The 15645-nt window shown below is 42.2% G+C and overlaps 1 protein-coding gene across 1 annotated transcript in view; it reads right to left on the minus strand.

The window, feature by feature from the left end:
• LOC111018458 (piezo-type mechanosensitive ion channel component) overlaps window positions 1-6166 on the minus strand; it is a 32955-nt gene extending 26789 nt beyond the window's left edge. The window contains exons 1-2 of the mRNA XM_022294553.2: window positions 5803-6166; window positions 3961-4041 (exon numbers count right to left, since the gene is read on the minus strand). Coding sequence (XP_022150245.1) covers window positions 3961-4041; window positions 5803-5851 — 130 coding nt within the window. The 5' untranslated portion in view covers window positions 5852-6166. The remainder of the gene's footprint in view (window positions 1-3960; window positions 4042-5802) is intronic.
• Window positions 6167-15645: the final 9479 nt, after the last annotated feature.

Below are 15645 nucleotides of genomic sequence, written 5' to 3' on the forward strand. Positions count from 1 at the left end.
TTTTGGCCAAAGTCCAAAAGAATGGGGAAGTGTGATCAGAGGTAGTTCTGTCCATTCTCGTAGCCAGTGGTAAGCCAAATCTGTTGATGCAGCCATGAGAGAGAAGAAATCTGTCAACGAGGGAGAAGAAGACCAAGTATACTTCCCATTGCTCAAGGGTATGTCAGTAAGACCGGAATCCTCAATGAAAGCATTAAAGTGTTTCATGCTTCTGGTGAGGGGTCTACCATGAGATTTCTCCCAAGACCATCTGGAAACGTTGAAGTCTCCCGCTAATATCCACTAATTTTCGCAAAGATAAGAGAGGTCCTGAAGCTCATTCCAGAAAAGGTGGCGGTATTCAGTATTTGAGGGGCCATAAATGCCTGAGATCCAAAAAGAGAAACCATCAACAAGACAAAAGTTAATGGATAAGGAGAAAACACCTTCAATGATCTCAATCACAGTGAAGTCGGAATCATTCCAGAGAAAGAGAATCCCTCCACTGGAACCGGCAGTGTCAAGGGCGAACCAGTTAATCCCATGTGAGCTCCAAAGGGATTTGATGATGAGAGGGTCAATGCTAGCTAGCTTAGTTTCTTGTAGAATAACAAGATTTGGATTAAGGTGGGAAATGGACTGTTTTATGAGGGCTCTCTTCTTCCACGAGCCCAACCCTCAAACATTCCAGGATAGAAGCTTCATCTAACAGATGAGGGCCCCCCTTTGTGAATCTTCCTCTTTTCGTAGTTGATAGATGTGGAGAGATTCTTTAGTTCTCTATTTCCGGCCTTCAAATTATGAGCTTTAGGTTGTGGCTTGATTAATAGGCCCGTCGGTGGAATGCCCATGATGCAAAGTCCCAAATCTTGCAAGTAATTGTCAAGGTAGCGCTTAAAGCGGTCAGGGGAAAGGAAGGCTTTGGCCATGTCCTTGTCAACAAAGTCTATGTTTAATGGGTCAGCGGCCAGAGGTTGCAGTGCAGTAGAGTCCATAGTGTTCGTCAGTGGGTTGATGGATGAGGGATTAGGGATTGGTGGGTTGGGTGATGTTTCAGTAGGGTGGCTGATGGGAGGGATGTCAGCGTCCTCGTGGATGGGCAAGTCACCAAGGAGGATAATTGGGATGATGGGAGTGTGTGGACTGCTGCAGAGGTATGGTTTTGGGCTTTCCTCAGGGAGAGGGTTGGAAAAGTAATCCAGCTCCTCTATGTCGTCTTGTAATGGGCTTATGGGTAGATGACTAGGTTTCCGTTTAGGGAAGAAGGATGAAGGAAGCTGTTTATCCCTGAAAGTCACATGTTTACTATTTCCATGAAGAATTAATGGAAGCTGTACCCGATTTGGGGAGCTCTATGGAAGAGGCGCAGAGGTGTCATTGACTTTTTCCTTCCATTTGGATTTTGTCAAGGATGTCTGTGGTGGAGGAGCAGGCGAGGTTCGAGGTCCAGTGATGACAGAGTGCTCGAAAAAAGAGCTTCGACCCGCTGGGCCGATCTCTGCTGCAACGTTGCGATCTGCTCCGGTGGGGTCCGACAACGTGGGAGCGGGGGAGGGGGGTGTTACCGCGTGCTCTTTGGTGGGTTTTCTCTAGCCAGCGCGAGCAATATGGCAGCGACCCACCAACTTCTCTACAATGAGAAAGGGGTCGATTTGAATGGTGATAGCGTCTTCATGTGTGAAGGAAGGAGGGAGCTCAATAGAGGCCAGGATAAATCCAGTGTTGTTGCCTTTGACCTTTATCTTAAGTTCCATAGGATCCCTGAAGCTAGAAGACGCCCCAAAGGTAGCCAAGAAACCGCCGCAACAATCTCCAATAAATGGAACAACTGTATCGTTCCAAAGGTGTAGGGGAAAATCACGTATGATAATCCATCCTCCATAGGATGGGACTTGCCAGTTTGTGTTGATGTTCTTAGTGCTCCATTGGAGAAAACGGAGCTGGTAGGAACCGACTCTTGCCATTCGGGGTTTTGGGTGAGGGTGTTAGCTTGCGAACTGTCCTTGCATCTGAGGAGGGCTTTGTCACCGTGTATGAGGCTAAGTGAGCAGAAACCGCTGATCGTTTCTTGAATGGCTAGCAGAATGGGATGCCAATCATCATGGAACGATTGGCGTTGAACAATAATCCATCGACTCCAAGTGAAAATTTCAGGGAACAGAGACAACTTGGAAGGTGAGTCTGTGATCACCGAGAAATGGCGGTGGGGCGTAGCTTCAGGCGGAGGCAGGGGTAGTTGTGAGTGGACAGCAAGGCAGCTGTCATTTCGGGATGGGGTCGATTGGAGGTTTGTGGTATCGAATGAGGCTTGTCAGAGGTCGGGTAGTCAAGGAGAAGGTTGTAAAAAAGCTTCAATCCCTCTTTATCGTTTCCGAAGGGAAGCATAATCCTATTCTTCCTGCCATTGTTGTCTAGTTTCTTAAATTCCACCCAAAAACCTCTTTTGTTGTTGAGTTTCTCAACCCAGAGGGTGCAGTCATCATTCCTATGTTCTCGAAAGAACTTGTTGGTGAGAGGAGAGCTGAGCAAGAGGTTGAGTGAAGAGATAAACCAGGATACAGAGGCCCACATAAGAGAGAATGAGAAGGATGAATTTCTAGTAGATTCAGTGATCCTTGCACGGCTATCCCTGAAGTTTTCATCAACCTTGATGGCGAAGGTTTTCCTTTCAATGACGATTTTCCTAGAAGGATAGTTCCAGGAGGTCATGGTGATTATAGCCAGCAGTAGAACAAAGGTTGGGGTTCTAAGAAAAAAGATATTAATAATCGGATGTCCACGAAGGGACTTTTTTTTTTTTTGAACAAGATACGAACTTCTCATTGGAATAATGAAAAGGAACAAAATTGTTCAAAGATACAAACTCTCGAAAGAGTGAAAACAAGACTGAAAACAGAATTAAAGCTAAAACTTACAAAACTGTCATAAATACATCCCAATTAGAGTAAATTAGACTAAGGGAATAAGATTTAAGTAATGGCGATAAAGAACTCCATTGCGAGGTTTTAAATCTAGCGATGTCGAAACGAGGTGAAGGGCGCTGCCTCTTATCTTCAAAAACCCTAAGATTTCTTTCATACCATATTTCATACACCACTGCTTTTTCCGCATTAATCCACAGTAAGGATGCCTTTGGATTTAAATATGGCCCTGAGAGAATTTGGATCATATTTTCTGCCACTGTGTTGTCAAAGACCCAAGCCAAGTTAAATTTTAGGGACTTAACACTAAAAAAAATTCAAATACACAACCCACCACAAAGCTTGAAAAAAGGGGGGAAAAAGCACTTGGCAAACCTCTGCTTCTTCTTCCCCCTCTAAAATTTCTCGTCTTTTTTCCCTAAACTTTTCCAGCTTCAAACACCCTACTGCCCGATAAAACTACTTCTTCCCCCTCTTTCTTAAAGTTCTTCTAAAAAAGGTTTTTTAGCTAACTAAAAACATTTCAAAATTTCACAATGCTTACATACATAGCCAAAAGTGTTCTTACAAATTTCGAAAATACTTTAAACCACTTTAAAGTGTCCTTGGATGAAGTACTTAATTAGCCTTTTTCCCTCAAAGTGCTTATTAGAAAAGTAATAATTGACTTAAGATTACTCTGGACAAAGGCTATACCAAACTCGTGCTTAAATATTTTTTTGCTTCCTCATGGATTTCCTTATCGAAATCCTTTTGCAAGTACCTCATCTCCTTGATCGTTGCTAACTGGGGATCCTTTTCATAGACCACTGGCTCTCCTTCAGTTGTGCCTCTTGTGTACATTACCATTCACCAATAAAATTTGTTTTGTTTATATTTTTTGACTTTTTATTGATATATAAAAAGGAAGAGAAAATGTTCAAAGATACAAACTCTTGAAAGAGTGAGAAAGAAATTTGTTTTGTTTATAAAAAACGAAGTAGGAATTAACTAGGCATAAATGAATAATAACTAAAGCAAACAGTCAATATTATCAACTCTATCATTGACAGAATATTACCTATTTTATGTGCATTGAATTGAATGAAAAGAAACACCAATAAATCTATAAGAGAGACCAAACTGCAATTGATTAGAGCCGCTGCAAGAAAAAGAGAAAAGAAAAGAGTTAATCAATAGTTCTGAAGGTCAAACGAACATTATTCATCAGCATTCCTACGTGAAAGTAAGAAGTAAATTAGTTGTTTAATATCAAAAAAAAATCCTAAGATAAAACACGAACATTGCTTTTCTCTCTTTCAGAGAAAGAGCTTAAAAATGGAATTTGGTCAAATGTTTCCCAACATTTTAGTATAATGGTTATGTGCACGTGTAATTACTCTTTATTGTCTATATAGCACGCTTGGAGAGATTTTCTGTAACTACTCTGGCTCTTTCTTTTTATTTTTGGCGTAATTTCATACATATCGATGAATTGTCTTGTATCTAAAACATTTATCTGGAAAACAAATTGCCGGATAGCCCCTTAATCATCCATTTCTCCCTTGCCTTTTTGCTAAAAGTTGGATAAATCTTCCAAGCTATATCGGCGTATACTTAAACAGAGTTGTGGATTATCTTCTTGAAGCTTGTGGTGGCTTATGTATAGGGGTGAAGATTTCAACTCTTCATAGTGGAATGTCTATAATGGCTAGAAAGAAGTTGAAAGCTCTTCCAAGATGCTCATTAGACTTCAGGGGAGTTCTGGGTGTTAATTTATTTTGGAGCTTCCAATTAAATCTCTTTTGGTTGGAATTTTTGTCATCAACAGGACAGCTTTTCGTAATTCCTTGTTCGTTAGAACTGGGCCTAGTTGAAATTGTAAATGTTCAGGTTTCTACATATATAACAAAGCGTTTTTTTGCTCAAAATGAACTTAAAAGACCAGCTTCAGATCAAAGACCATCTGGGTTAATGTAGGGATGGCTATTTCAGGATAATTAGCAACTGATAAATAAAAAACTAAAGATCAGCTTCCAAAAGAGAGTCATCAGAAAGAATCACCATAACACATTTTGTGGCTCCTAATTCTTCAATTACAAAGGATTTAGAATATCGTCTCTTTTCCTGTGTGGAAGAGGACTTCATGACCTCCTCTCTTCTAGCTCAACTTCTCGTTCTGTGTTTAATATGGCACTTCACAGCAAATAAAACTTAGGAACCTTGGACATTAAGCAATTATAATTTCATTTATATTCTTGGGTTGCTCGCGAAGTCAGAAGTATAAATGCCGAACTAAGTCAAATGTCTCCATTTCCAAGACATCACTGAATGTAACTGTTCCAAGGCCATGGGATCAATTATTTTAACGAGAAAAATGCATCATTCAATCCAGTATGCCATCCCAAGACTACCAGCTCTGGAAAGCAAAACAAGTGTTTTGACTTACCAAGTTTTCAACCTGTGACTTTATTTGTTTGGTTGTTTGGTTTTCTTTTTACTCCTTTTTGGAGTTCGTATGCTTGAACATTTTTCAATCTTTTCGTCCGAAGAGTTTGTTCCTTAATAAAAAAAAAAGGTTCGCAACCTGTGACTTTAACCTTATCCCTGAACATCCCAAGCACTTACCACCTAACACCTTAGTTTACAACTATGTTGGTTTAGATCCTATAAAATGTCAGAAGTACAAAGTACCCCATACTCGGCAACAATTATTCCTAAACATACTACCTCCTTCAAAAGAAACATTAAACTGGACTAAAACACTGAAAGCCCTCAATCAATGTTAAACTAACCAAAACATTAAACTGGACTAAAACACTGAAAGCCCTCAATCAATGTTAAACTAACCAAAACATCACGCAAGAAAAAATGAACTTACAAGTAACAAGTTACAACATGATAAAACGGGGCCTAGGCTTACCAGTAAGAAGCAGCAGAGGCAACAAAAAACCACCGAGAAAACTCCCCATGAGAGGCGAATTTGCAGAGCGATCACTTGGATTCCACCATTAGCATAGCACTACTCCGGCAATGGGTTTTCAATTGAAATCCAAATCGTGAAAACCCATTTCCAGGAAAGCGCTAGAAATTTACGAAGCTCCCCCAATTCAGAAAGTCAAAATGAACGCTTGCAACAGAAGAAAGCAGAACTTTGTTCAATTGGGGGCGCTCCAAAATTTACGGTACGAAAGTATAATTCTTAATCTGCCAGCATCGACCAGGCTTTAGCCGCGAAGCTCTGGAAAATGCATAATGATTTTTTATGGGTAGCTGAATTCGGAATCGTTGAGAAATTATTTGGGGAAACTATATTTATGCCCAATCCCAAATAATAAAAATATAGTCTAATTCTTTGTCGAGATTCAAATTTTATTAAAAATATACAGTTTGTTTAGTTAAATTATTATTGTATTCTCCAAGTTTACGTTGGTTCTCTATGTTTTACTCATAATCTCAACTTTAATTCGTTTTAAACTATTGTATTTTGATAATTTCGATCCCTTCATTTTATTAAAAATGGTTACTTTTTAAGCGTACATAGATCAAAACGTGCATTTTTAAAAATACATATACCAAAATGATCTAAATTTGGAAGTATACATTATAATGCATAACAACTAAAATAAACATAAACTTAAATTACAATCACCAAGATTAAATATAATTTAGTTCAGATTGACATTTTAATTAATTTATTGTTGACATAATCACCACGCAAATTATACATCTAATAAATAAAAGTACGATTATTTAAAAAATTTATTAAATTTAGTGTGTGGTGTCAAAATTATAATGAAAAGACGAAATGGAACAGAAGGATCGAAACGATTGGTATTTTAAAGTAATGTGTATATATATATATAAATTGACAAAAGCCATGCGTCGGAATATAATTTAAATTTTAAACTAAAAAATATAATAAATAACATAAAACAACATTTTTTAAAAAATAATATAATGTGCTGGTTGTTGGCTGTTGCCTCTTGGGTGGCTTCGTCCTCCTCCACCAGCACGGCACCACGTGCTTTTCATCCGACGTCACGTGAAGCTTTCATTATTTTAAAGGTCTAAATTACAACTTTAGTCCTATAGTTTCGTCTATTTAGTCGTCTAAAATAATTTTACGTAAATTACAAGCTTGGTCCTTTAAATTTAAAGATGATGTGTTTTTAATTCTCGTACTTTATAATTTTTAAATATTATCTGAAGAATTAATTTTTACTTAGATGGAGTGTTTTGGTGACGTAACCTAAATATATGTACTTAAAAATTGGATAACTTATTATACTTTTATTTTTTATTATAGAGACTAAACTGATACAATTTTGAGAGTTCGATATACATGTCCTTTAAAAGTTTAATAAAATAATAAACATATTATTTTATCGTCCACACTTTTCGAACACGAGTTTCAAAAGAATGGAGTTAGCTATGTGATGTATCACATATATAATCTTACTTTTATTTTCTATTATTACTTTATATAAAATTTACCAATCAACAAAATGCCTCTTACAATGAACATAAGGTATTTTTTTCTAATTTTTGGTAAAATTTTATGTAATCAACAAATTGGTAACGTATAGTAGGTTTTTGTTTTGTTTTTTTAATTTAACAATACGTGGTGTGAGAATTTAAATACGACTTTTTTTTATGATAATATTTGTCTTAATCAATTTAGCTATATTCTTTTTTAAAAAAACCAGTTTATTACTCGTAACATATATTAGAAATAAGATAAAGTAAAAGATACACTATTTTTTATCCATATAAACGAATTCATCAGAGCAGGTTGAAGTATAAACTTTTTTCCGTAGTTCACTGTTCATGATTTTTCTCTTATTTATATTTGTAAAAAAAAATAGAAGTCATCAACAAATATTATCTTTGTATTATTATTATTATTATTATTTTGTCAATCTAAATATAGTTAAGTAGATTAAACACAAAGTAACACAAATTACTCTGTTTTGTAAAAAAAAAAACACACAAATTACTTTGTTGAGCTTGAAAATTAAATCTTCATCCGTGTGGTACTCAAAAAAATTTCAATATCTTCACACTTTACAATTATTTTTAGAATTGAATTTTAACTTTACAATTCCCTCCAAATATTTTTTAGACTACACTATTATTTTATTTTTAAAAAAATCACTTGAACACTGAAAAATTATTTAGTATTCCTAGAATAGTGTGGCTCATAGTTTTATACTATTGAAAATTAATTAAAAAACCAAAAAGTCTCTTCTGACTATGCATCCACTCCATAATTATGACAGTGGCAGGTCACTCCATCCAACATTTTATTTTTTATGGACACCGAATCTTTCCATCTTTTTTTATTTATGAGATAGGGACTAATTATAAATATAATATATCAAACCTACAATTATTACTGAACTATACCATACCTACCGCTAGTCTTCGGTCGGAGAGGTTTATTGTACAAAAACGCCGGGATGCAGGCCCCCTAAGAGGGAAGCCCAACGAATGTCAAATGCAAAGCCCCGATTGGGGGAACTATACGAACTTACAATCTGATTTTATTAGTAGCCATGATTGGGGGAACTATACGAACTTACAATCTTTTGATTGAAAATATAGTATGATTGTTGAAATTTGAGTTTCGCGTTAATAATAATTTAGCCCTTGAAATTTGAAATACAATTCAAAATAGTTACGGGAGTCATTTAAGACTGCTTATTGACGGATAGAAAAATGATCACATTTTTAAATGAGGTGTAAATTTTTAGTATAATATACTTTAGATGACATGACTTTATCATTTTTTTCGTCTCTCTACTTTTTTATTTCCTATATATTTCTCCTATCTCTATCTATTCTTCGCCTTCTCTAACAACATATTGTTTCACGTCATTCTCCGACCATGGCCAATTCATCGTTTTAGTACTCATTTTCGACGTTCGTTTGCAACTTTGGAGAAGAATAAAAAGGGGAGAGAGCATGGCTCACGTGAAATTAAAAATATATATTATTAAAATTAATATTCTTGCTAAGTGAGCAATGAAAGTCTAGTTCCTACCAATGACCAACTAAACATCAAGCTTAGAATAGAGAACAAAAATGTATTTTACCCAATAAAGAAAAAGTCATGTTATATATAAAAAAATGTCATGTAATCTAACCCAAAAAAAGACACAAATCAATAAAAGAAATCATCACCTTATATAGAAGTTGACACCTCGATGTGCCACGTCATTTTTTTAAGTCAAGTAAGAGTGAAATGACTTCATGAACAATTTAAAATCATGCTATTAAATTTATGTCGACATGTCAACATTTTCATATGTTTATGAGTTCAATATCAACATAAGGTGAATCAATACTTCCATAATGTATCACAAAAAAAGAAAAATACTTCGCTCTTGAAGATTCATGATCACTTTCCTCCTAAATACCTATACGTGGTCCAATAATAGGTAGACAAATGTTGTTTTTTCTCACTTTTATTAATTAAATTTTAATATCTCCCATTTTGTCTCTTCCTCTCTTCTACCCCGTGTTGCATCACATATCCTTCATTTTTCTATGTTTTCATTTTATCTTTTAACTATATATTTCAATTCTAAATTTTCGCTAAAAAAATTCAAATTTACTATATATTCTGTTATCACATATGTTGTATCTTTTTTTACTACATCTCTTCAATACTATTTCAAGGGCACCCACATGGGTTCGGACCCTCCTTAAGACCAGATGTCCGACCTGAAAGGTCCGAGGTCGAACGCGGGCGTTGTAATGTCTGGCCATTCTGCCCCGATATTCCGCCAGGCGTAGCTGGGCCATTGCTCTTCTTTCTTCCAACAAGTCGAGGTTTAGGAGCAGCTCTTCCTCATTTGCCGTAGGCTCGTAATGCTCTACTCCGTCAGATGGCATGCCAATCTCAACCGGGACTACAGCTTCGGAGCCGAAGGCCAGGGAGAACGGGGTCTCACCCGTCGATCCTCTTTGGGTGGTCCGGTACGACCATAGAACCTCTGGTAGCTCCTCAGCCCACCTGCCTTTCTTGGAGTCCAGTCTAAGTTTGATGCCTCGCTTGATGATCTTGTTCACTGCTTCCACCTGCCCATTTGCTTGCGGATGTGCGGGGGACGAGCTAAGGTGACTTATGTCAAGCTTGCTGCAAAAGTCTTTGAACTTGGCGTTGTCAAACTGCTTCCCATTGTCTGTCACAATGGCCTGCGGTATACCAAAGCGACATATGATATTTGTCCATACGAAGGACGTGACTCTGGATTCCGTTATGTGGGAGAGCGCCTCGGCCTCGGCCCACTTTGTGAAGTAATCCACAGCAACCACAGCGAACTTGGTCTGGCCTTTGCCCAAAGGGAAAGGACCAATGATATCTACCCCCACTGCGCGAATGGCCACGGGGCCGAGATGGGGGTGAGCAGCTCGGGAGGTTGGTGGATTATGCTTCCGTAGCGTTGGCAATTGTCGCAAGTTCTAACGAACTTCTTGGCGTCTTGGCTAAGGGTCGGCCAATAGTACCCTTGTCGGATCACTTTGGCTGACAGCGACCGGGCGCCTGAGTGATTGCCGCACACTCCTTCGTGGATTTCTCTGAGGACGTACAGGCCCTCTTCAGGGGTTAGGCAGGGAAAAGCCGCGTCGGTACAATGCTCCACCTCGGACCACGAACCGAGCTGCTCGCCTTGCCAACTTTCTGCGCTCCTTGGGGTTTTGTGGTGAATTGCCCCTAATGAAGTCCGCAATCGGGTCCATCCATGAGGACTCTGGAGCGTTGATCTCCATCAGATCCGGCTCTGAGATCGAGGGATTATCTAAGATCTCGACGGGGACCGACCTGGCCAGGTCGGTCTCGTACGCTGATGCTAACTTGGCCAAGGCGTCGGTATTAGAATTTTCTGCTCGGGGGACCCGGTTTACTTCGTAAGTTCGAAACTGGGCGAGGTACGATTTGACCTTGCCCAAATACTTCTCCATTCGGGAGTCTTTGGCTTGGTACTCTTCCTTGATCTGGCTCACAACCAGCTGGGAGTCGCTAAAGACCTTAACACAAGAGGCCCCCAATGCTCTGGCGATTCGTAGACCGGCAATAAATGCCTCATACTCAGCCTCGTTATTGGAAGTCCGGAAGCCGAACCGCAAGGCATACTCAAATCGCTCGCCTCCTGGTCCAAGCAAGAGGACCCCGGCCCCGCACCCCTTCTCATTGGAGGATCCGTCGACATAGATTGTCCACGGTAGGTCGGACTCGCTCAGCTCGAAAGGTGGTGTGAGCTCGGCTATGAAATCTGCCGCTGCTTGTCCTTTCAACGCAGTTCTGGGTTCGAACTGGATGTCGTACTCACTTAGCTCCATTGCCCACTTCATCAGGCGTCCAGAAGCTTCTGGCTTATGGAAGATGTTTTTTAGGGGCAAGTTAGTGAGCACCACCACCGTATGGGCTTGGAAGTATGGTCTAAGCCGTCGGGCCGAGGTGACTAAAGCGAGAGCCAACTTCTCCATCTGAGGGTATCTAGTCTCGGCTTCGGTTATAGTCTTGCTTGTGTAGTAGACCGGGTTTTGCCGCGCTTCCTCTTACCTGATTAGGGTCGAGCTGACGGCACTGTCAGACACTGCTAAGTACAATTGGAGCTTGTCCCCCGGCATGGGCTTGGCGACTAAAGGTGCCGAACAGAGGTAGCTCTTCAATTGCTGAAATGCTTGTTCGCACTCCGCTGTCCATTCAAACGGCCCTTTCTTTCGTAGGACTTTGAAGAAAGGAAGGCACTTATCTGTCGATCTTGAAACAAACCGGTTCAGGGCCGCAATCCTGCCATTGAGGCACTGAAGCTGCTTCAGCGTCTTAGGTGCCTCCATCTCGATCACGGCTTTAATCTTTTCGGGGTTGGCCTCGATTCCCCGGTTGTTCACCATGAAGCCAAGGAATTTTCCCGAAGAGACTCCAAAGGCACATTTAGCTGGGTTGAGCTTCATTTGATATGTCCTCAGAACCTCGAAGGCTTCGGTCAGATCGGAGAGATGCGACTTCAACTGCTTGCTCCTGACGAGCATGTCGTCCACATACACCTCCATATTCCGGGCGATCTGCTTGGCGAACATTTTGTTCACCATTCTCTGGTAGGTCGCTCCTGCGTTCTTTAAACCGAAGGGCATGACCTTGTAACAGTACAGACCTTGGTCTGTTATGAATGCGGTATGATCTTGATCGGGGACATGCATCTTGATTTGGTTGTACCCAGAGTAGACGTCCATGAAGGTGAGCAGTTCGTGCCCGGCTGTGGCGTCCACGAGCTGATCAATCCTCGGCAGTGGGAAGCAATCCTTCGGGCATGCCTTATTTAAGTTCGTAAAATCTACGCACATTCTCCACTTTCCGTTAGATTTTTTAACTAATACAACATTGGAGAGCCACTCGGGATACGAAATTTCTCTTATGTATTTAGCTTTCAAAAGTTTGCTAACTTCCTCAACAATTACATCACTCCGCTCTTTGTTTATAGGTCTTCTTTTTTTCTTTACAGGTCGGAATGACGGATCTATGCTGAGGCGATGCGTCATAATTTTTGGGTCAATGCCAGGCATGTCCTCATGGGACCACGCAAAGACATCCGAGTTGGATCTGAGGAAGTGGATTAGCTTCTCTCTGTCGGTGGCTCCCAGCTTGGTTCCTATGCTTACTTGCTTCTCGGGACTAAGTAGAGGAACAAGCTCGAGCTTCTCAGTGGGTACGACAAACTCCCTCCTCGGCAGGTCAGCCTCGAACGCGAGCGTCCCATCCCTACCGGCGAGAGTTTCGAGGGCGCAGACCGATGAGCCTTTGAGTGCGGAGACATAACACTCCCTCGAAGCGGTCTGTTCTCCTCGGACCGTGCCCACGCCATTGAGGGTGGAATACTTCAAAATTTGATGAAGTGTCGAGGGAATGACCCGAAATGAGTGGATGATGGGTCTCCCAAAGATGGCATTATAGGCCGATCTACCGTCAATTACCACGAACTCGGCCATTTGGGTGACCTGAGTTTGGTCCTGCCCAAGTGTGACCGGCAAGTCGATGCAACCCTCTGGGATGACCGATTCTCCAGAGAACCCAACCAGCGGTGTCGGGCTTTTCGTCAATTGCGACCTCGTCCAACCCAGGGCGAGGTAGGTCGGTAAGGACAGGATGTTAGCAGATAGCCTCCGTCTATCAGCACCCTCCTGACCACCACATGATCAATCAAGGGAGCGATCAGAAGTGCATCATTGTGGGGCAGATGGACCTCCTCTAAGTTTGTACTGTCGAAGGTGATTGGGCAGGTCGGCCTCTGCTCCCTGATGATGCACACCTCGCGCCTGGCTGCATGAGCTACGGCAAATGAGGAAGAGCTGCTCCTCAACCTCGACTTATTGGAAGAAAGAAGAGCAATGGCCTAGCTACGCCTGGCGGAATATCAGGGCAGAATGGCCAGACATTACAACGCCCGCGTTCGACCTCGGACCTTTCAGGTCGGACATCTGGTTTTAAGGAGGGTCCGAACCCATGTGGGTGCCCTTGATCCGACCTGGGAGGGCCCGTTTGAGGTCAAGGGCATAGTCCGACATGGGACGTACATATTGGCCGATCTAAAAGGAGACGTCCTCGCGCACCCGTGGAACGCGGAGCACCTGAAGCGTTATTATCCTTGAAATGCCGAAAGGGTTTTCAATGGATCTGTAAAAACTGTTTCAAAAGAATTATGATCGGAATAAATGTGATGATTTAATTTCATGATTCCGAGTTCGACCAGAAATTAAATGGGGGCCACGGACTCCCACGCGATCACATTCCAGCAGTCGGTTAAAATTCAATCCTCCAAAACCTAAGGGTACGAGGTGCGATGCCAAAACCACTGATGAACTTAAAATTCAAACCTTCAAGGTAAAGGGACGATGTGAAAAGTTCAAAATGATCAAGCCTCTGAACCTGAGGGTACGATGTACGATATGAAGAACAGCTACGGACTTAGGATTTTAGCCTTTTAACATTTTTAAGTTAAGGGTGCGATGTTAAAAAATCCAGAGTTGGTGCAATGCATTGAATGCTAGACAGAGATTCAAATTCAAACTTTCAAATTATTTTAATTGAAGGCGCGACCTCAAAAGTAAGAGGTGCGAGGTGACATTGGCTGCAGTTCAAAGAAAAAGCAAAGAAAGGAAAGATGTTGCAACAACAAAGTAAGAACAAATGAGAGCTTCTTTATTGAATGTAGAGCAGAGCCAAGGCTTATAGACCTTGCAGCTCTGCCCTGACACTTACAAACAAAAAACAAAAGAGAAGAGAAGAAAGACAGCGAAAAGCCTCTTGAAGGGTGGTCGCCTAAGAGCCTGCTTGAGGAGCGCCCTCTTGAGTGGTGCCGACCTGATCCTCTTCGAGGTCGGAGTAGTCAGAGTCCAGATCTCTGACGTACTTATCCACCAACGCTTGGGGGCCAGGGGTGCCGGTAGGCCCAGACGCCCACTGCTCAGCATACCTCTTCTTCAGACCACCGAGATCGATCTGAAGGTCAGGCATGTCGGAAGCAATGCCCTTCATGAGAAACTTGAAGCCCGCGTCAGAGAAGTCTTTGGCAAATCCATCGAAGTCAGGATGTTGCCTAAACGATTCCTCCAATAGGGCTCCATTGCTGAGACGCTCTTTCACCGTCTCCAGCTCGGCAGTCGCATGCTTCAGCTCCTCCTCCTTCGCTTCAAGCGCCTGGAGCATGTCGTCCTTCTCCTTGAGGAGTTGGAACTTCTCCTTCTCCAAGCCCTTGGTGATAGCATGGGCAGCTCGGAGCTGGGTCTTGCGTCTGTCTTCTTCCTTCTTCAGCAGCTCGGCCTTGGTCTCCACCTCGGCCTTCAAAATTTCCACCTCAGAGTGAGCCTTCAGCAGCTCATCCTTCATGGTGGAGGAAGCAGCCTCCAAGGCAGCAGAGAACTCCTCTTTCTCCCTTGCTGCCAGAACTTCCCTCCCATCCAGCTCGGCCTTCACGGCCAGAGCCGATTGAATGGAAGCAACAAACGCCTGAGAAAAGGTACAAATAAGAAGTTAGACCGAGCTACCTGTTAGGTAAATTGAGCAAAAACACCAATCTTACCTCAGCGGCGTAGTCGATGGTCCTCTGCAGAACGGACCCTGGGTCACTTACAAATTTGGACGCCCTCCTTAGGCAGCGGTCCAAACTTGCGGCCGAGATGCGGGACACCTGGTCCCTCACCCCAGAACTTGACGGCTTAACTCTGAACCGTGCCGTCACATCGGACGTCCCGCCCATCCTGGCCTCAGGATCATCCACCCGATCTGTGAAGCTCGCAGGCAAGACCCCACGAGCTCCAACCTCCAAGGGGGAGGTGGTCTTCTTCTTCTTCCTCCTTTGCTTCAGAGGGACTTCCTCCCTCACCTCCTCGCCCAAGGGCGAGACGTCCACCGCCTCGGTCTGATCCCTGGGGCGCTTCTCCCTCGAAGGACCCCCAGAAGACTCCAGCTCAATTACTGGGGCTGGATCTTCCGAGGCTGGCCCTACCACAGCAGGAGTGGCAGGTTTCGAACTCTGGGCGGCCTCAAGAGCATGGGCTCGGCCCTTGGACTTGCGCTTCACGTTGCTTGCAAATCCGCAAACCATGGCTGCAAAATAAAAACAGGGGTCAACACAAGGTTAGAGGAAAAGGGGGGGAAGCAAGCTCGGTATACCAAGTTCGGAGTTCGGCCTTGAGGATTCAATGGGACGAACTGCAGGGTTGTAATATAGCAGCCCGGACTCAAGCAGCAGCTTGT

This window comes from Momordica charantia (assembly GCF_013281855.1).
Source record: "Momordica charantia cultivar OHB3-1 chromosome 9 unlocalized genomic scaffold, Mcharantia_2.0 BLBB01000009.1, whole genome shotgun sequence".
In the NCBI taxonomy this organism is placed as follows: domain Eukaryota; kingdom Viridiplantae; phylum Streptophyta; class Magnoliopsida; order Cucurbitales; family Cucurbitaceae; genus Momordica; species Momordica charantia.